At 44.0% G+C, this 21360-nt stretch overlaps 1 protein-coding gene across 1 annotated transcript in view; it reads left to right on the top strand.

The window, feature by feature from the left end:
- Window positions 1-21360, top strand: part of MTHFD2L (methylenetetrahydrofolate dehydrogenase (NADP+ dependent) 2 like) — a 342461-nt gene that overhangs the window by 74976 nt on the left and 246125 nt on the right. Inside the window, exon 5 of the mRNA XM_029598931.1 lies at window positions 16308-16415. Coding sequence (XP_029454791.1) covers window positions 16308-16415 — 108 coding nt within the window. The remainder of the gene's footprint in view (window positions 1-16307; window positions 16416-21360) is intronic.

The following is a 21360-nucleotide window of genomic DNA, read 5'->3' on the forward strand; positions in this document are numbered from 1 at the left end:
GTTAGATTACTCACTAGATGGTTGCTGCTGGTATGCGATTCCACCATGTTGAAGAAGTTGGTAGCGGCACCGAGGCACGGAGAGCAGGCCCTCGAGGAGCAAATACCTGATCCTTGTAAGGCACCTGAAATAAAGCAGAGGGCCCCCGAGGAGCGGGTACCCAGGTTAACAATACCCCGAAGGGCAGAGAGAGAGCTTCCAGTGGCAGCATGGAAGCGGCAGAATAGCTTAGACCGGCCGAGACCAATCCTTTGCGAACTCAACGAGCTAGCAAATTAGTACAGGCTACGTACCTGGATGGCGTGACATCAGTAGAGGAAAACGCCCCCGAGGTTCGTGCCAATGTTGGAATAAAGATGTGGGTGGCTTGCGCGTGTGCATCCTAGTAGGCCCTTGGGAGGAGCATGGCGGAAAGCAACACCATAGCCGTTCCGGGGACACCAGAGAGGTCGGCTTGTAGACGTGGTGGCAGCCATTTTCCCAAAGGAAACGGGAGGAGCCGTGAACAAGGTGAGGCAAACGGGACGAAACCGTCTAGCACCGACGGATGCAATAGCCATATCTCAAAAAAGATATTCTCTGCACTGGAGAAAGTGCAGAGAAGGGTGACCAAAATAATACTGGTGTTCCACAAGGCTCCTCACTCTCCACCACATTGTTTAATATATATATGTTACCCATCTGCCACCTGCTGTCTGGCCTTGGATTTACATACTATATCTATGCAGATGATATACAGATCTTATTACCAATTGAAAATTCACTGGATGCTACATTAAAAAAAACAAACCAATTACTTACACACATGAAACTCATGCTCAATACTAACAAAACTGAAATTATCATATTAGACAGGAAACCAATGTATGACAACATCCCAGCTGTAAAATTAGAAGATAAACTACCTGAAATAAAAATCGCCTCACACACTCGTGATTTAGGTATAATTATTGACAGGGAACTCAATTTTAAGAACCATATCTCCACCAAATTAAAAGAAGGATATTATAAACTACTAATATTGAGACGTCTAAAACCTCTTCTAACTCAATCTGATTTCCAAACAGTTTTGCAACTTTTACTATTTGCTAACCCTGACTACTGCAACTCGTTATTATTCGGCCTTCCACTATCCACGATACGTCCCCTGCAAATACTTCAAAATACAGCAGCCTGAATTCTAACAGGTACTAAGAAATGTGAACATATTACACCAGTATTAATATTCTTACTCTGGCTCCTTGTGAAGTTCCGCATAGACTACAAAATTCTATGTTTTATACATAAAATCATATTTGAAGTTCAAATTGACTGAAACCATCCATCTGGCTTCACACACCGCAACGCAGCCTAAGATCTGCCAACAAGGGACTGCTTGCTATACCTTCTATACATTCCTTTCACATGGCCCAGGTTAGAACTAGAACTATTTCGATCACTGAACCTAAAATCTGGAATTCTTTGCCCCCTGAGCTCCGTTTACAAGCGGATTTAAAACTGTTTAAAAAAGAACTAAAGACATGGCTATTTAATAAGGCTAATACTGAACCAGAGCAAATCACATAAGTCAGCCTCTTTGATATACCAGCTCTTTATTTTATTTCATCTTATTTCAATTTATTGATTCTATTATTTTAACTGCTCTTATTATTACATATTTTACTTCATTTGTATATTATCTATTTAATTATTGTTATTATCTCATTATTATTGCCATTCTGAGTTATTATATTTATACCTTTAAGGCCGGATTTTTAATGGCCCACGCGTGTAAAACACAGGTGTTACGCGCACAGCCGGGCCTTGTGCGCGCATTGTAGAAGGGGCCCGGCCGCGGGCATGACCCCATTTGCCCCTGTGCTGGGGAATCGCATGCCGGCACAGGAGCAAAAGGTAAATTAAAAAAATGCGGGGCTAGGATAGGGATAGGTGGCGGGTAGGATAGGGGAAGGGAGGTTAAGAGTAGAGGGTAGGGAACGTGTGCGTGCTACCCGGCGCGCACACATGGATGAAGCAGACAGGGAGGAAACGGGAAGCCCGACTATGCGTCACCACGCGAATTCGCAAAATTATAACCCCCCCCCCCCCCTTGCGCGCGCTGATCGGGATTTTTTTTAACCTGCGCGATTTTCACCCTTTCAGACCTGGGAGTATTGGCCAGGGCAGAGTCTCTTCAACTTGGATCGGGGGGGAAGGGGGTCTAAAAATAAGGAATCAGCCACCACACCACTCTTTCTGCTCAAAACTCCAATTCCAAAAAAACTCCAACAAAATTGCCATTTCCCTGAGTCAGGCCTGGGGGGGGGGGGGTAGGTCAACAATGGAGATCACTAGAAAAACTCCATCTTCCTTGGACTTCAACAAAAAATGGTACACAGTCCCATGTGCACACCGGGCTTTTATGGGAAGCTTCTGACCAATCTAGAGTCTCTCTAGAGACTTAAACAAGGGATAATTTAGCTAGTGAGGATGGGGAAGGTCCCTACAAAATAACTAGCTAGCTAACTGAATATGCTTCAGTCCCTGACTGTGACCTTTAGGGTGAGAGAATTTCCTATCAAGTGAGATGTAGGGTTTGCTCATGTTCTTGCACACATACAAGTGAGCCAGGCTCTCTAATATATTCCTGCAAAAAAATGTTGCTTTGGGGCTTTATAATTGTTGAATTGTCTTCTATAATTTACTGTTTCTAGCTAGAGACTGACAGAGTTGTCAGACTGTTCAGCTTTTATCTGGCTGGGCCAGCTGCTAGCACAAGCTCAAAACTGATAATGTAAAATGTCAGTTTTTAACAGCCCTGCTCGCTACTCACTATGTTAAAGAACGCACTGCTGGCAGGCAGCAAAACTTCAATAGTTCAATGGGAAGTAGCAGGAAGCAAAAGCAGAGTGCTCTTTACGGCTCACCTTTACCTTCTGCACTCCTACCTTGCACAGCCTGATGATACATGGACAAAAGAGAGCTGGCATTGCGTCCTGCGCCCTGTATGGTAGTTTCAGATATTTTACTTAAAAAGGTGGTATTATCCTTAGGAATTAAATTGGACTCAAACTGAGCAGGTCTCACTAAATCTCTTCATTGGTACATTTATTTAATTTTTCTTAAGGCAAAAAATATATTTCACTTTTAAGCTTTTTTTTTTTTTAAGAATCACAGGACTTTTGTTCCTGCGCTGGTCACCTCTTGAATAGATTATTGCAACATTTTATAATCAGGGTCTAGCTCTTAATCAGATGAAGCATTCAAACTTGTGCAGAACACTGCTGCCAAATTGATACAAGAATTATTGAAATGTGACTAATTACACCATTACTTCAGAATCTTCATTGGCTGCCGATAGCATTTAGAGTCAAATTTAAAATTCTATATTTGTTTTTAACCTGGGAGATTAGAAAAGGAGTTTGAGAAGAGCTATTTTGTTTTTATTTTTTGTTTTTTTTCTGAGAGTTTTGCTTTTTGGGATCCTGTTCTTGCCTAAGAATTTTTTCCCCTGCCTTGGGACATCAGGAAGATGCTGCGATTCCCTCCGCCCAACTAAGAAGGGATAGCAGTGACCTAACAGATTACTGACTGAGAAGAAAAAGTATTATTGTAGAGCATTTTGTTCCAGTTGTTTTGGAAGGAATTGCAAATCAGTTAAAAGACAGGAAACAGAGAGTAGGATTAAATGGTCTGTTTTCACAGTGGAAAAAGATAAACAGTGGAGTGCCTCAGGGATCTGTACATGCACTAGTACTTTTTAATATATTTATAAATGATCTGGAAAGGAATATGATGAGTGAGGAGATCAAATTTGTGGATGTCACAAAATTATGCAGAATAGCTAAATCTCAAGCGGATTGTGATAAACTGCAGGAGGACCTTGTGAGGCTGGAAGATTGGACATCCAAATAGGAGATGAAATTTAATGTGGACAAGTGCAAGGTGATTCCTATAGAGAAAAATAACCCTTACTATAGTTTAGAAATGTGCAATCATTTGCAACGAAATAAGAAATAAAGAAGATATTTCCTATTTTGTTGCATTTTGGGAAGGAAAACACATTAAATTTCATGTGGTTTTCCTATCAATTTTTTTTCAAGACGTGCACATCTAGAAAAAAAGAAACCCACCCCAACCCTTCAAATTTAAATAAATACAACCCCCCACCCTCCTGAACCCACCCTAGACTCACCCAATTTCCCTGGTGGTCCAGAGGGGGGGCCTGGAGCGATCTCTTGCTCTTGGGCTGTTGACTGCCAGTAATCAAAATGGCTCTGGCGGCCCTTTGCCCTTACCATGTGACAGGGCACCATTTTGATTACTGGTAGCTGATGGCCCGAGAGTGGGAGATTGCTCCTGGGTCTCCCGCTGGACCACCAGGGACTTTCAGTGAGTCTTGAGGGTTCAGGAGGGTGGGGGGCACTCCATGAAGTTAGCAAGTAGTTCATTTAAAAATGTTATGCTCAGGCTTGTGAACCCTTGGGCCGACCAGCTGACCCTCGGCACTGTAGACAGGCACGACTGTGAAGGCGGGCCAAGAGTCATAATGTCGAGGAACGGAGGTGTATCTTCACCACTGGAAGTCTGCGGTTCCCCCAGGAGGAGCCCGTAGGGACCCGGACCACTGGGGCTTAGGTGGACCTTTGAGAGGTCAAGGAACAGACATTTGGTGCAAGAGTTGACTGGAGCTTCACCCCTGGAAGCCCGCGGTCCCCCCGGGAGGAGCCCGTAGGGACCCGGGCCGCTGGGACTTAGGTGGGCCCTTGGAGATGATGGTCAGGAAGAAGTCCAAGGTCAAGTGCCAGAGGGTCGTCGCTTACCAGTCCGAGGTCACACACCGAGGGATCACCACTTGCCAGTCCGAAGTCACACACCAGAGAATCACCGCTTGCCAGTCCGAAGTCAATACCAGGAATCACCGCTAGCCGATCCGAAGTCAATACCAGGAATCACTGCTAGCCGAACCGAAGTCAGGAACCAGGAATACCAAGACGAAGCAGGAACAAGGAATCAAGATACTGGAACTCACCGAAGCAAGCAGACCTGACGAACAACGAAGTTGCCAAGTCAAGGAATGGTCAGAGGAAGTCTCCTTTTATACTTCCTCTGGCCCTGTGGATAGGAATCAGCTGTGAGTGATTAAAGGGATGAGGTCCCTTTAAATCTGGGGAGGAGGCACAGCCTCGCACCCAAGATGGCGGCGGCCATCTTGGGTCCCGGGCCGCGGAGGAAAGCAGCAGCTGCCGCGAGGGAGGAGCAGGGACGGCTCCAGACCCGGCGGCTAGCCCGGAGGCCCGCGCCGACGCGTGGGGGCACCGGGCCCAAACGCAGGGCAGTCTGCCCTGACGCTGCCGCCGGCGGCCCGATCAAGGAGACAACGTAGGGGGCCGTGCCCACAGACGGCTGCAGGCACGGAACACAACAGTATCCCCCTCTTTAGGGCGCCTTCCCGGAGGCCTGGGTTTAGCCGGATGGTCTTGGTGAAATTGCTCAAGCAGGCCCCAGTCCAGGATGTTGGCCAATGGTTCCCAGGTGTTTTCCTCGAGGCCGAACCCCTCCCACGCTAGCAGATACTCCCATTTTTTTCCACGCTTTCTTATGTCCAAGACCTCGCGGACTTGAAAAGTGAGGTCATCCTCGGAGGCAATAGGTTGGGGAGTCGGAGGCATACTGGAGGGCTAAGACAACACCAAGGGCTTTAAGAGGGACACATGGAACATGTTGTGTATCTTGAGGGAAGGCGGCAGACGAAGCTGATACGAAACAGCACCAACCTTACGAATGATAGGGAAAGGTCCAATAAAACGCGGGGCCAGTCGTGCTGATGGCAGCTTCAGACGGATGAACTGAGTACTTAGCCATACTTTTGGCCTGGCCTGAATGGAGGGTAAGGCCTTCTTCGCTGATCTGTGTATTTTTTAGCGGTTTGACTGGCTTGGACCAAACCACGTTGTGTGGAGATCCACAAGCGGTGTAACTCGTCTGCCGAAAGTTGAGCTACCGGGGATGTAATGGTGATGGGAACTGGCAGCGGCGGGCGTGGCTGCTTCCCATATACTATCTGAAATGGCGAGGATCCGGTAGCCGAGGAGAGATGAGAATTAAGCACGAACTCCGCCCAGGGTAGCAGGCTGGACCAATCATCCTGTTTTTCGTTGACGTAGAGTCGGAGGAATTGTTTTAGCGTCTGGTTTGTCCTCTCCGCAAGACCATTACATTGGGGATGGTACACCGACGTATAGTCTAAGGTAACGTCAAACTTTTGACAGAGGGCCCTCCAAAACCTGGCAGTAAATTGAGGCCCCCTATCTGAAAGGATGCTTCTAGGAATACCATGCAGTCGAAAGACATGCTGTACGAACTGCTGGGCCAGCTGGGGAGCAGACGGCAACCCCGGGAGTGGCACGAAATGTGCCATTTTACTAAACCGGTCAATGACCACCCATATGACCGTGTTGCCATTAGATAGTGGCAGGTCGACCACAAAGTCGGTTGCCACGTGAGTCCAAGGTTCTGCGGGCGCTGGTAAAGGCTGGAGTAAGCCCGGGGTCGAACAAGGGATCTGCTTGTGGCGAGCACATAACTGGCAGGACTCCACGTATGCCCGGACATCCTTGTTGACTTTAGGCCACCAATAGTATCGGCACAGGGTTTGTAAGGTCCGGGATTGTCCAGGGTGGCCAGAACAGCGGGAGTCATGAGCCCAGGCTAGGACTCTTTTCAGCAAGTGCGGCGGAACCAGGGTTTTCCAGGGAGGGATGGTCATGGTAGCAGACAGGAGGATACGGGATGGCTCAATGACACGTGATAGGGTGTCAGCCTTGACATTCTTCCCGGCGGGTCTGTAACGAAGGACGAAGTTGAACCTAGTGAAGAATAGGGCCCAACGCGCCTGCTGTGGATTGAGTCGTTGAGCCCGCTGCAGGTACTCTAAATTTTTGTGGTCTGTGTAGACCGTAAATTGATGTTGTGCCCCCTCTAGCCATGGCTACCTTAATAGCCAGGAGCTCCTTGTCCCCTATGGCGTAGTTCCGTTCTGCTGGGGAGAACTGGCGTGAGAGGAAGGCACACGGATGTAACTTATGACTTTCGGAGGTCTGGCTCAGAACGGCGCCTACGCCTTCTGAGGAAGCGTCCACTTCGATGACAAATGGCCGCTGCGGATCCGGATGCCGAAGGCACGGCTGTAACAGGAACGCTTCCTTGAGGCAACGAAAGGCAGCCTCTGCCGCAGGAGGCCACTTTTTGGGATCCGCGCCTTTCCATATATGAGGACTACCATCCTGCTTGTCCTAGGAGAAAGCAGAGTTGCTTAGTTGTAACAGGGGTTCTCCTAGGACAGCAGGATGTTAGTCCTCATGAAACCCTCCCAACTCCCCTGGGAGTTGGTTTTTCCATGTATTAGCTATATCATGGACTGAGGGACTCTGCCTAGGGGGCAGGGTGATGACTACAGCTGCACATGCTCAGTAGGGCATGCTGAAAGCTCTAGATTCTTTGAGATCAAAGTTCTGTGCTGGGCTCTATCTGATGATGTCACCCATATGTGAGGACTAACATCCTGCTGTCCTAGGAGAATACCTGTTACAGGTAAGCAACTCTGCTTTCTTCAGTAGTGCAACAGCTATTATATATCCAGTCAGTTTGGCCCTGCACTTAACCTTTATACTTATCTCCATATATAGTTGTATGAGTATAATATACTATCATATAAATGCAAGCTGCTGATGTTTGCTCAGCTGGAGATTTTGTACCATTCAGCATACATTTCTTGTTCTATGAACCCCAAATGCCACAGTTTCATGGAGCCAACTATTACAAAACACATAGCTCACATGGAGACACCGACAGCCAATAGATCCTCAACTTAAGCTGTCTGCCTTACACCTAAGGCACAAAAGAATATATATAATATAAAGCCGCTTGTGTGTGGATGCATGTGCACATATAGAGGACTAATGGGCATTCATACATAAATGACTGTAATCAGTTATTTTGAAGGTCAGTATAGTTATAATCATGGTCAGATTTACAGTGTCAGTGCCCATAGCCAATGGTGGTGGGGTGGCCCCCTAGAAATTGTTAAAGGTTATGAGTTGAGGGGATAGTCTCCCACCACAGAATTCATGGAGGACATGGGGGGAGGAGAGTCTAAAAAATCATCAAGGGAAGAGTGGTAGAGGCTGTATTCTTTCCCCCCAGAACTCAGATGGTGCAGGGCTCTCTCTTCTTGTCTCATGGTCTGTCTCCCCCTCACCTTGGTGCCTACAACTCTTCCTTCCCATTCCAGGTCCTGTCCTGTTGGCACTGCAGGAAGAACTTTGAAACAAACATGGGATCTTTGCATTAGCGCATGCACGCTTCCAGCAGGCCCCGCAGCACTCCACCCCCTGCTATATAGCACGGGCTTCCTTTTACCAGAGACTCCTACAAAAAAACAAAATAAGCCAAGGACTGAGAAATGGTGAGCCGCAATGGAAGACCCATTTCAAGGTTTTAAGAAGACCATGATCTGTAATTACAGGCAAAGTAGTGTATGAGGACGAATCTGATTCCTATGCCGTGTGGTTTCTCTAGGACATGTGTACGGGGGTGGGGAGGACACACGGGATCCTCCTCTAGAGTTTAGTTCATCTCTGCAGAGATGCCATGCTGGATTGGTATATTTTGAAGCATGCAGCATGTTAGGAAGCGCTAGGAGAGCAGTTCCGCTTTCCAGGGGATAGTGTGTTCTTGGACCACGGCTCAACTCCGGACAGGAGCAAGGCTGGACTGAAGACAGATGATGGAATCCAGAGCAGGAGCAAGGCTGGACTGAAGACAAGGATGACTGAAGGCACTGACCCTCCACTGGACCTGCATGCTCTGGGAAGACCAACAACGCAATGGTGGTCTTTGAATGGTCCTCCGACCATTCCAAGCCCTTTCGGACCTGCCACTGGGTAACGGCAAGAAGCGGCAGGCCGGACGGAGGCCAGGGGCAAACGAAGGCCTTGGAACATGGGACACTCAGACGAAGACTCAGGCGAAGACACTTGGACGAGGATTGAGGAGCAAGAAGCTTCAGGGATCTGTATTGGGATCCACACTTTTCAATATATTTATAAATGATCTGGAAAGAAATATGACAAGTGAGGTAATCAAATTTGCAAATGATACAAAATTGTTCAGAGTAGTTAAATCACAAGCAGATTGTGATGAATTGCAGGAAGACCTTCTGAGACTGGAAAATTGGGCATCCAAATGGCAGATGAAATTTAATGTGGATAAGTGCAAGGTGATGCATACAGGGAAAAATAACCCATGCTATAGTTACACAATGTTGGGTTCCATATTAGGAGCTACCACCCAAGAAAGAGATCTGGGCGTCATAGTGGATAACACATTGAAATCATTGGTTCAGTGTGCTGCGGCAGTCAAGAAAGCAAACAGAATGTTGGGAATTATTAGAAAGGGAATGGTGAATAAAACAGTTCCTAGGTCTCACCCTTTTCACCATCATCCTATTTAACGCCCAATCGCTCACCAACAAAACTCTTATACTTAACGACATACTGCAGGACACAACCCCAGACTTTTGCACCATAACAGAAACATGGCTCAAATCCACCGACATCACCCTCATTAACCAACTACCAACACAGACTTACGATTTTTTCTCCATCCCAGACAAAAAAAAAGAGGGGGTATCTTCTTAGCTGCAAAAAAATCCCTAAGGTTCACTCACTACCCCATCAACACAGCTACTAAACTAGAACTAGGATTGTTCAAATCAGAACATCTCCAAATCCTGCTAGTCTATGCTCCGCCAGGCTTGCTAGAGTCAGACGCCTCCCCTATTCTTGAAACCATAACTTTGCATCTTAACCTTGACTCCCCTGCTTTAATCCTGGGCGACTTCAACTTACATGTTGACAAAGTCCCCCTTTCAACAAACTGTGAAGCATTCCTCACTGCATTGTCAGCGATGGGTTTCAGACAACAAATCAACAAACCCACTCACAAAGCAGGCCACACGCTCGATCTCTTCTTTACAAACTCCGGTATTTCTCTAACAAAACAACCAAATTGCAAAAAAGTCCCATGGTCAGACCACTCTCTAATCTCCACCAGCTTTTCTTTACCACGATCAGACTCCAATCTCGACTCAAGACCCTCTTTCCGATATAGAAAACCTTGCACCTCGGAACACCTCAGTAAACTTCTAACCTCAGATCTACCACTCATCGATGTTTCTACGCCCAACTCTGCCCTCCAATCCTGGTCCAAAATAACAAAATCTATAGCAAACACTCTCTGCCCACTGACAACCAAAACACGGACTTCAAATGCATCCAAAAGACAACCCTGGTTTAATGATGAACTGCGAAAGCTCAAACAACTACTTCGGCAGAAAGAAAGAAAATGGCGCAAAGCCCCTTCACCGGCCTCACTCTCTGACTACAAACGCTCACTCCATCTTTACAAAAGTATTACGCTGAAAACCAAAAGAGACTTCTATGCCCTTAAGGTTCATCACCTCATCTTTGACTCAAAAGCTCTATTCGCCTTCGTTTCCAGTCTCACTAAACCTATCATTCCAGATATCCCACCCGAACTAGCTCAGACTAAAGCAGACGAACTGGCACTTCATTTCAACAAAAAAATATCTGACCTCCTCAATCAGCTGATACCAAACACTACCTCTCCAGATAACACATATCTCCCCCAAAACAAAGACATTCAGCTTAACGCTTTCGAACCCATCACAATCACTGAGATACAATCGGTGCTGAAGAGAATGAAACCGTCATCACACCCATTTGATCAAATCCCTTCCAAAATGCTTCTTCTCATCCCTGACACTATATCAAAAACCCTAACGGAAATCATAAACTGTTCCCTGTCACATGGTATCTACCCAGATGACCTAAAAACTGCCTCAATCAAGCCACTCCTAAAAAAACCAAATCTAAATGCATGTGATCCCAACAACTTCCGCCCTATTTCCAACCTCCCATTCATAGCTAAAATCATGGAAAAATTGGTAAACACTCAACTATCCAACTACTTAGAGGACCACAGTATTCTGTCTCCAAACCAATATGGTTTTCGCAAAGCCGCAAGCACCAAAACGCTACTACTCTCACTCACGGACTTCCTCCTTTCTGGAATTGATAAAGGCCAAGCATATTTACTAATCCTCCTTGACTTCTCGGCGGCCTTTGACACCGTCAACCATGTCCTCCTTCTAAAACAACTGGCAAACATTGGATTGACAGGTGCTACACTGAACTGGTTCAAAACATTTCTAGAAAACAGAGGATATAGAGTCAAAATTCACAATACAGAATCCCAATATCACCCTTCCAACAGAGGGGTGCTGCAAGGTTCATCACTTTCACCTACGCTCTTTAATGTCTACCTGCTACCCCTATGTCAACTACTCACAAAATTAAACCTGAAACACTTCCTTTTCGCAGACGACGTACAGATCGTGATCCCCATAAAAGAATCAATCTCAAAAACAATGGAATACTGGGATAGTTGTTTATTAGAAATCAAACTTCTCCTCACCAGCCTAAACCTCGTACTCAATGCTTCAAAAACGGAATTCCTGCTCATATCACCGGAAAACAATAACACTCATTCAAAGCCACCAGCCCTCCTTCAAACAGTTCACGTAAGAGACCTAGGAGCCATTTTAGACAACCGTCTCAACCTCAAACCATTTATTAACCAAACCACCAAAGATTGCTTCCACAAATTACATATTCTGAAAAGAATTAAACCACTTTTCCACGCTCAGGACTTTAGAACAATCTTGCAAGCAATAATCTTTTCCAAACTAGATTATTGCAACTCACTACTACTAGGCCTCCCAGCTTCTTATACAAAACCTCTACAAATGGTTCAAAACACAGCAGCTAGAGTCCTTACAAACTCCAGGAAAATCGATCACATCTCCCCTATCCTCAAAGACCTTCATTGGTTACCAATCCACTACAGAATCATGTATAAATCCATCAATATCATATACAAAGCTATCAACCAACACACTCAACTCGACCTACAAATACCACTTAAAAAATACACATCCGCCAGACCCATCAGGGAATACTACAAAGAGTCACTCCAAATTCCACATGCCAAAACCTACCAACATAAATCCTTGAGTCTCAGAGCCTTCTCTTCAGCAGGTCCAACTCTGTGGAACTCTATCCCAACTGATTTGAGACAAGAACCATGCTCTCTAACATTTAGGAAAAGACTAAAAACTTGGCTTTTCAAAAAAGCATTCCCAGGCCTTGAATAAAACCTCCACCCATCAGCACAAACTCGTATTCAAAAATTGGATCAAAATAAGAATCCACCAACTACAAACTTATACTCATCAATACCTGCTGAGTTTATCATATTATTATCATTCACAACTGTGTCATTTTATTCACTTGGTTATATTTATTTACCGTGTCATATTTATGTACCGTCATATTTACTCACTTAGTCATATTTATTCACCCTGCTATACAACTATATTATTTGATGAAACTGGCTGAAATGTAAATATTGCTTTGTTCAATTTCTCCCCTTTTCCAGATCCTAGTTAATTTTCCCTGTTTTATTGTAACTTTCTCACATCCTTTAACTGTTATACTGTATTTAAAATTTCAATTAGGAATATTGTTTATTACGTTACACTCTCCTCTACACACATTGTTAACTGTAAACCGGGTTGATGTGATGCTAGTCAAGAAACTCGGTATAACAAAAATAATAAATAAATAAATAAAATGTCATAATGCCTCTGTATTGCTCGCTCCATGGTGAGACTGCACCTCCAATACTGTGTACAATTCTGGTCGCCGCATCTCAAAAAAGATATAGTTGCGATGGAGAAGTTACAGAGAAGGGCGACCAAAATGATAAAGGGCATGGAACAGCTCCCCTATGAGGAAAGACTAAAGAGGTTGGGACTTTTCAGCTTGGAGAAGAGACGGCTGAGGGGGGATATGATGATGTTTAAAATCATGAGAGGTCTAGAATGGGTTAATGTGAATCAGTTATTTACTCTTTCGGATAATAGACTAAGGGGCCCTCCATGAAGTTAGTATGTGGCATATTTTAAACGAATCGGAGAAAGTTCTTTTTCACTCAACGTACAATTAAACTCTGGAATTTGTTGCCAGAGGATGTGGTTAGTGCAGTTAGTGTAGCTGTGTTTAAAAAAGGATTGGATAAGTTCTTGGAGAAGAAGTCCATTACCTGCTATTAATTAAGTTGACTTAGAAAATAGCCATTTTCATTACTAGCAACAGTAACATGGAACAAATTTAGTTTTTGGGTACTTGCCAGGTTCTTATGGCCTGGATTGGCCACTGTTGGAAACAGGATTCTGGGCTTGATGGACCCTTGGTCTGACCCAGTATGGCATGTTCTTAAGATGAGGATTCAGGAGCAAGGTACTGGAGACGAGGATTCAGGAGCAAAGTGCTGGGTTGAGACTGCAACACAGCGTGCTCTACACAGTCCACCCATGGGGCTGGTCGCGGACCACGCTGGATGCGGGGCAGACTCTAGACGAGATAGTGGAGCAAGTGAGAGGAACATGTCCCAGGAACTGTAGAGGCCTGCACCAGGGCGCGCCCTACACAGCCGCCTGTGGCTGGTCGCGGACACGCTGGAACGGCACAGGTTCATGCAGAGTCTAAAACATGGACGGAGCAGGCACAAGGGACTCCGTAGACTGGGAACTAGAGATTCAGGAACAAAGCTTCAAGATGGAGGTCTCCCAGAGGCTTGCACTGTAGCATTGAGGAAGGCCTTGTACCATGAGTCGCCCTACTCAGCCCGCCTGTGGGGCTGGTCGCGGACCACGACATGGGATGCCAGGAAGGGTGACGACGAGGAACCAAGGGTTCAGGACATCAAGGCTGGATCACGGAACATCAGGACTGGATTACGGACATCAGAAACATCAGGACTGGATCATGGAACATCAGGACTGGATTACGGATATCAGGACTGGATCACGGAACATCAGGACTGGATTACGGACATCAGGAACATCAGGACTGGATCACAGAACATCAGAAACTGGAAGACAGACATCAAGACTATGGACATCAGGAGCAAAAGACTGACATCTGGACTGGAACATCAGGAAAGAAGGCTCGGACGAAGACACAAGAGCTCCAACAGGAAACACAGGACCTTGAAGAAGCGATGGAACAGAGAAGACTCCTGGAGCAAAGGACAGGAACATCCAGGAGCATCTAACTCCTTGCGAAGGCAAAGATGGACTGGCACAGGGCCCTTTTTATAGGGCTGAAGCAAGGTAGGTCATGATGTCATCATTAAGGGCTGAGGGGCCTTTTCCCACCGCTGGCCCTTTAAATTCAGAAGCAAGGTGCGCGCCCGCGCCTAGGAGAAGGCAGGAGAGAGCAGGGTCGTTGGTGGTGTCCCTGCCACGTGGAAGACCCGAAGAAAGCGGCTCCCTGCCGCGAAGATGGAAGAAAGAATGCAAGCAAGGCAAGGACCCCGGCTGCGGCTCCTGCTGCGAAGAGGACATAGGAGTGGCAGCAGCGGTCTCAGCCGCAAAGGGAGGCTCCCGGTGGCTCAGCCCTGCCGCGCAGGGCGGGGAACGGCCGTGGGAGAGCCTGAACACAGCGGCATGGTCCCCCGTGTGGGGACAGCGTCAGCGGCCCGTCTGGCCGCAAAAGGTAGGGGAACTGCTCACGCTCATCGCGGGCAGGTTCACAACACAGCAGGCCAGCACAATCTCAGCAATTGCATGAGGGTCGTAATGTAAGGTACCCCATTTTGTACAAACACTGAAAACTTTTCAACACACCAAGGTGCCTTTGATGGCGGAGCAAGTGGATGTTAGTGCCTCATTGTACCTCCTCCCTGCAGTTGTGATAAGAAGAGCAACTGGGGTGGGAAGCTTCATCCGGCATGGCCAGCATTATCTGTTTCACAGAGAATTTGCATAGGTCTTACTGATAGCACAGGTTCTGACCTGTATCAATGGTCATAGCACCAGGGTTTGGCAGTGGCCATACAGCACTATTATGAACACTGTAATAGTGAGACCTATATCTTAACTTCATCCTTTCAATCCTTCTACTCTTGCACTCATGAATTAGGCTTTATAACAGTATGTACATGCAGAAATCAGTGTACAATTAAAAAGGTGACTTTGAGTAGACTATCTATGTTCATCTATCACTGGACAGTTTTCCAACAAATTTCAACTTGTGCAACATACATAGCCCTCACATCCTTGTATACAGAGCCTGCAAAACCATCTTTCATTATTTTCCCCTTCACAGCCAGTCCAGAAATACCTGGGTAGGCAGGCACTCCCTTGTACTGAAGCCTAATGGTCAGAGTGTACAAATATGTTGTTATGACTTTCCAAACAGAAGCTCTTCCATCTCTTAACATAAATTTAACATCTACATACATGCAGTGTGTGAAAAAGCAAACAAAAAAGGTGTGGAAAAATACATCTTCAGTGGTCAATAAATGCTAGTAAGTGTTAGTTAGTTAGTTAGTTAGTTAGTTATTTAGGGTTTTTATATACCGACATTCTCGATATACATATCGATATACATATATAAGTGTTGGTGAAAGTAACACAGCCTTACACAAGGCTTCATGTTTGGTAGAGTAGAAGGTGCACAGACTGTGTGTATATATATATATATATATATATATATATATATATACATACACACACCACAATCATGACAAAATATTTTTAACAACGTATTTGTAAGGCACTAATCTGCATATTTGGCTCTTGCAATTTACTTATTCCTGCTTTGTCCATGCTAAGTAGATCTTGCCAGGTTCTTATTCTGAGCTGACAGTGCACATGACATAAGAGCCCTGGTCCTTTCGCTTTTCTGACCCTAGCCTTGTTTTTGCATGCATATTAGCGAAAAATTAAAATAACTTGAAATTTATCAAATACCGTGCAGTAACTAAAATATTGCACAATGAAGCCCTAACGCAGCATAGCAAATGATCCCTTTAGTCAGACAAACTATTTGAATATTGAACCCTTAGTTTAACATTAAACTTAGCAGCTGAGAGTCTGGAGATGTTTACTAAACTGCTGCTTATTTTCAGAAAGTTTTAGTTGTAGTACAATCCTCTATCCCAGCACAAGATGGAGTCACATGACCTATCTGAATAGTTAGCTTATTGCACTGCTGTCACCAGAGAATATCTATTACAAGTCAGGAATTTCACTTTATGCACTTATTGTAAAGTCTTTTGAAACTGATGTCCATGAAAATTAACACAGTTTTTAATTTTATTCATTTTTCTATCAGGAATAGAAACATTTGGAAAAAATGTGGTTGTAGCTGGCAGATCTAAGAATGTCGGAATGCCTATTTCAATGCTTCTTCACACTGATGGAAGACATGAAAGACCTGGAGGTATGTCTACAGTTTTAATGAATCAAAAGTCTTTTAATAACTAAGAACCTTCAAAATTTGTTTACCGTTATCTCTTTCAACTCACATTTATCTCTTCTTTTCCTTGTGTACAATTCTGGTAGCCGCATCTCAAAAAAGATATAGCTGCACTGGAGAAGGCACAGAGAAGGGCAACCAAAATGATAAAGGGGATGGAATGGCTCCCCTATGAGGAAAGGGTGAAGAGGTTAAGGCTGTTCAACTTGGAGAAGAGACGGCTGAGGGGGGTATGATAGAGATCTATAAAATCATGAGAGGTCTAGAATGGTAAATGTGAATCAGTTATTTACTCTTTCAGTTAATAAAAGGAGTAGGGGGCACTCCATGAAGTTAGCAAGTAGCACATTTAAAACCAATTAGAGAAAATTATTTTTCACTAAACTCACAATAAAGCTCTGGAATTTGTTGCTGGAGGATGTGGGTAGAGCAGTTAGTGTAGCTGGATTTAAAAAAGGTTTGGATAAGTTCTTAGAGAGAAGACCATTAACTGCTGTTAATCAAGTTGACTTAAAGCAGGGCTTCCCAAACCCATCCTGGGGACCCCACAGCCAATCAGGTTTTCAGGATATCCACAATGGATATGCATGAGATAAATTGCATATACTGAGTCTCCATGGTATGCAAATGTATCTCATGCATATTAATTGTGCATATCCTGAAAACCCGACTGGCTGTGGGGTCCCCAGGACAGGTTTGGGAAGCCCTGACTTAAGGAATAGTCACTGCTATTGCTGGCATTAGAAGCATGGGATCTACTTAATGTTTTAGGTACTTGCCAGGTACTTCTAACCTGGATTGGCCACTGTTGGAAACAGGATGCTGGGCTTGATGGATCCTTGGTCTGATCAAGTATGGCAACTTCTTATGTTCTTTGTATTTCTATACAGTCTACTTCCCTATACGTCTGTTATTTATTTATTTATTTATTTATTTAATAACTTTTATATACCGACGAACGTTGGGAACATCTCGTCGGTTTACATAGAACAGAACTTAGCAACAGGCTTTACAATTATTGCATAATTAAATAAGGAACATTCAGAACATACAAATAACAGATTAGATTATATAAGTAAAATTATCAAAGTGGGAAACGTGAAAGAGGTTATCTAAATGGGGGGTGGGGGAGATTCTGATATATAGGAGGGTATCCACAATTAAAGGAGGTATATATACACGTGATTGGGAACCAATTTTTATATACAAATTTTTTTATATACAATATGTAGTCCTGATAAAATTCACTTTATGGGAGGTAAGGGGGAAGAGGAAGTTTAAAGTAGAGGGAGGGGGTAAAAAGGAGGTGGAAAATAGGTGGGGGGAGCGGGAGGGGGAGAGGTTAGGAGTTGGAGGGGGTGGGGTGAGAGTGGTTGTGTGAATATTAGGGGTAGGAGTAATTGAAGAGCCAGGTTAGGTGACCCAGGTCTGCGGGGGGGGGGGGGGGGGGGGGGGGGGTGAGAGTGAATGTGTGAATATTAGGTGTAAGAGTGTTTGAAGAACCAGGTCTTCAGGTTTTGCCTGAATATTTTTGGGCAAGTTTCTTGGCGGAGGGAGGTGGGTAGCTTATTCCAAAGAAGAGGGCCTGCTAGGGATAGGGCCCTTTCGTTTGTGGTGCGGAGTTTAGTAAGCTTAGGTGAGGGGGTGTGTAATGTAGCTAGATATTGTTTTCTAGTAGGTCTATTGCTGTTGTGAAATGAGAAATGTTCTTTGTACCAGTGCATGTTCTGGTTGTGAAGAGATTTGTGTATTAGGGTGAGGGCTTTGAAGGCAATTCTAGATGCTACGGGTAACCAATGTAGATGTTTGAGAACCGGAGTTATGTGATCATTTTTGTGGGTGTTGGTGAGTATCCGGGCGGCTGCATTCTGGAGGAGTTGTAAAGGCTGTATGGTGTTTTTAGGCAATCCTAATAACAAGGAGTTGCAGTAATCTATTTTCGTTAATATGAGGGCTTGTAATATGGTACGGAAGTCATTGAGATGTAGGAGAGGTTTGAGTCTTTTTAGGGTGTGCAGTTTGTAGAAGCAGTCTTTGAGGGTATTATTGATGAATTTCTTGCAGTAGAGGTGACAGTCAATGGATACGCCGAGGCTCCGAACATGGGTGGGAAAGGTGAGGTTAGTGGTAGGAACATTGTTGTGTGTGACAGTGGGGGTCATAAAGAGGGTGGGGGTGATATTGGGGGGTGATATGTGGATAAGTTCCGTTTTAGTAGCGTTGAGGGCGAGAAAGTTGTTGGATAAGAGGCTGCTAATTTCAGAGAGGGTGGATTTCCAAATTTCCATAGCTTTGTGTATTGAGTCTTTAATGGGAATAAGTATCTGCACATCATCGGCATATATGAAGTGCGGAAGGTCAAGTTTAGCAAGGAGATAGCAGAGGGGGAGGAGATATAAGAAATATTAAGAAATGGCCTAAAATAAAAAGCTTAGGCCAGGATTTATCAAACTATTGCATGCGATAGGACGAGAGGTGTGTTTTATGGTAATAGCACACTTTGCGATAAATAGGCTATCTTAGCACTTCACATAGGTATTATGGCAGAGTGCAATAACTCTTTCGCACTTTGTGGTAAGTGCCACAATTCCTACCGACAACCATTGGGGGGGGGGGGGGGGGAAGCAGAATGGCTGAACACAGCACTGAGCGTACATGTCCCACATAGAAACCTGAGATCAGCTAACAAAGCACTACTAACCATCCCTTCTGTCAGAACAGCAAGACTAACACAAGTTAGAGAACGGGCATTATCACTGGCAGGACCTATACTATGGAACACCATGACACTAGAAATCAGATTACAAAGAGATCTCAAAGCATTTAAAAAAAGTTTGAAAACATGGCTTTTTAAACAAGCCTATCACAAAGAGAATGGAGAATAGAGAATAGAAACTAGAAGGGAGCAGGCAGTAGAACATCCGCACATAGCACTTAACCTCTACACTACTACCTAAAACTTACCTCGAATAACTAGGTGGGCCTCATATAGTGGTACAATATGTGCATTTTATTATTTTATCTCACTGTTAACATAGAGTAATAATATACCTGTAATTTAAAATAGTACCTGTATAAAAGGACATGAATCATCACTCTCACCAAATATTATTGATCATAAAAATATGTTACCGAATCTTTATGGCATCTAGTAGAATGTATGATCCTATACCTTAATTTATGTGCCTCCATGTTAACCATTGTGATGGTATTTAACTTAACGATGGTATAGAAAAGATTTTAAATAAATAAAATAAATAAATAAATGAGAGAGAGAGAGAGAGAAAGCACCTAGCTATAAGGCCCTTATAATAGTTAGGTATTTATACCACTATATGAGGCCCACCTAGTTATTCGAGGTAAGGTTTAGGTAGTAGTGTAGAGGTTAGGTGCCACCATGATATTCAGAATGAGACATAAGAACAGAATAGTACACTCTTGTGAAGATTTGATGTCCTTCGGAGTGAGGAAAATCACACAAAGATGAGATTTGTACAATGTGCTCTCAACCTAGCTTGATGGACTGTCTACCTTGGTAACATCAAATACACCTCATCTACCAGTTCACCTTTATCTACATGTTTATTAACCCCTACAAAAAATTAAGCAGATTTATGAGGCAAGACTTCCCTTGGGTAAATCCATATTGACTGTGTTCCATTAAACTTGTCTTTCTATATGCTCTGTGATTTTGATCTTTAGAATAGTTTCTACTATTTTTCCTGAAATTGAAGTCAGGCTCACTGGTCTATAGTTTCCCAGATCACCCCTGGAGCCCTTTTTAAATATTGTTGTTACATTAGCCACCTGCCAGTCTTCAGGTACAATGGATAATTTTAATGACAGGTTACAAATTTTAACTAATAGATATGAAATTTCATTTTGGAGTTGCTTCAGAACCCTAGGATGTATACCATCTGGTTCAGGTGATTCGCTACTCTTTAGTTTGTCAAGTTGACCTACTACATCTTCCAGGTTCACAGTGATTTGGTTCAGTTCATTTGACTTATCACCCTTGTAAACCATCTCCCCAACATCCTCATTAGTAATCATAGAAGCAAAGTATTAATTTAGTCTTTCTGCAATTGCCTTATCTTCCCTAACAGCCCCTTTAAACCTTCAGTCATCTAACAGTCCAACCGACTCCCTCACAGGTTTTGTGCTTCGGATATATTTTTAAAAGTTTTTATTATGAGTTTTTGCCTCTACGGCCAACTTCATTTCAAATTCTCTCTTCACCTGTCTTATCAATGTTTTACACTTAACTTGACAATACTTATGCTTTTTCCTATTTCCTTCAGATGGATCCTTCTTCCAATTTTTGAACGATGTATTTTGGCTAAAATAGCCCCTTTCACCTCACGTTTTAACCATGTTGGTAGTCGTTTTGCCTTCCTTCCACCTTTCTTAATGTGTGGAATATATCTGGACTGTGTGTCAAGGATTGTATTTTTAAATACAATCCTTGACAACCTTTGCAGCTGCACCTTTCAGGTTTTTTTCTATTTTCCTTATTTTATCAAAGTTTTCCTTTTGAAAATTTAGTGTTAGAACTGTAGATTTACTTATTGTCCCCCTTCCAGTTATTCGTTTAAATTTGATCATGTTATGATCACTGTTGCAAATAGGCCCCACCACCATTATCTCTCTCACCAAATCCTGTGTTCCACTAAAAATGAAATCTAAAATAGCTCCCTAAAATAGCAATTGGTTCCTGAACCAATTGCTCCATGAAGCAGTCGTTTATTACATCCAGGGACTTTATGTCTCTAGCATGTCCTCATGTTACATTTACCCAGTCAGTACTGGGGTAATTTAAATCTTCCATTATTACTGCACTGCCAAATTGGTTAGCTTCCCTGATTTCTCGTAGCATTTCATCATCTGTCTGACAATTTTGTCCAGGTGG

This window comes from Rhinatrema bivittatum, chromosome 1 (genome assembly GCF_901001135.1).
Source record: "Rhinatrema bivittatum chromosome 1, aRhiBiv1.1, whole genome shotgun sequence".
In the NCBI taxonomy this organism is placed as follows: Eukaryota; Metazoa; Chordata; class Amphibia; order Gymnophiona; family Rhinatrematidae; genus Rhinatrema; species Rhinatrema bivittatum.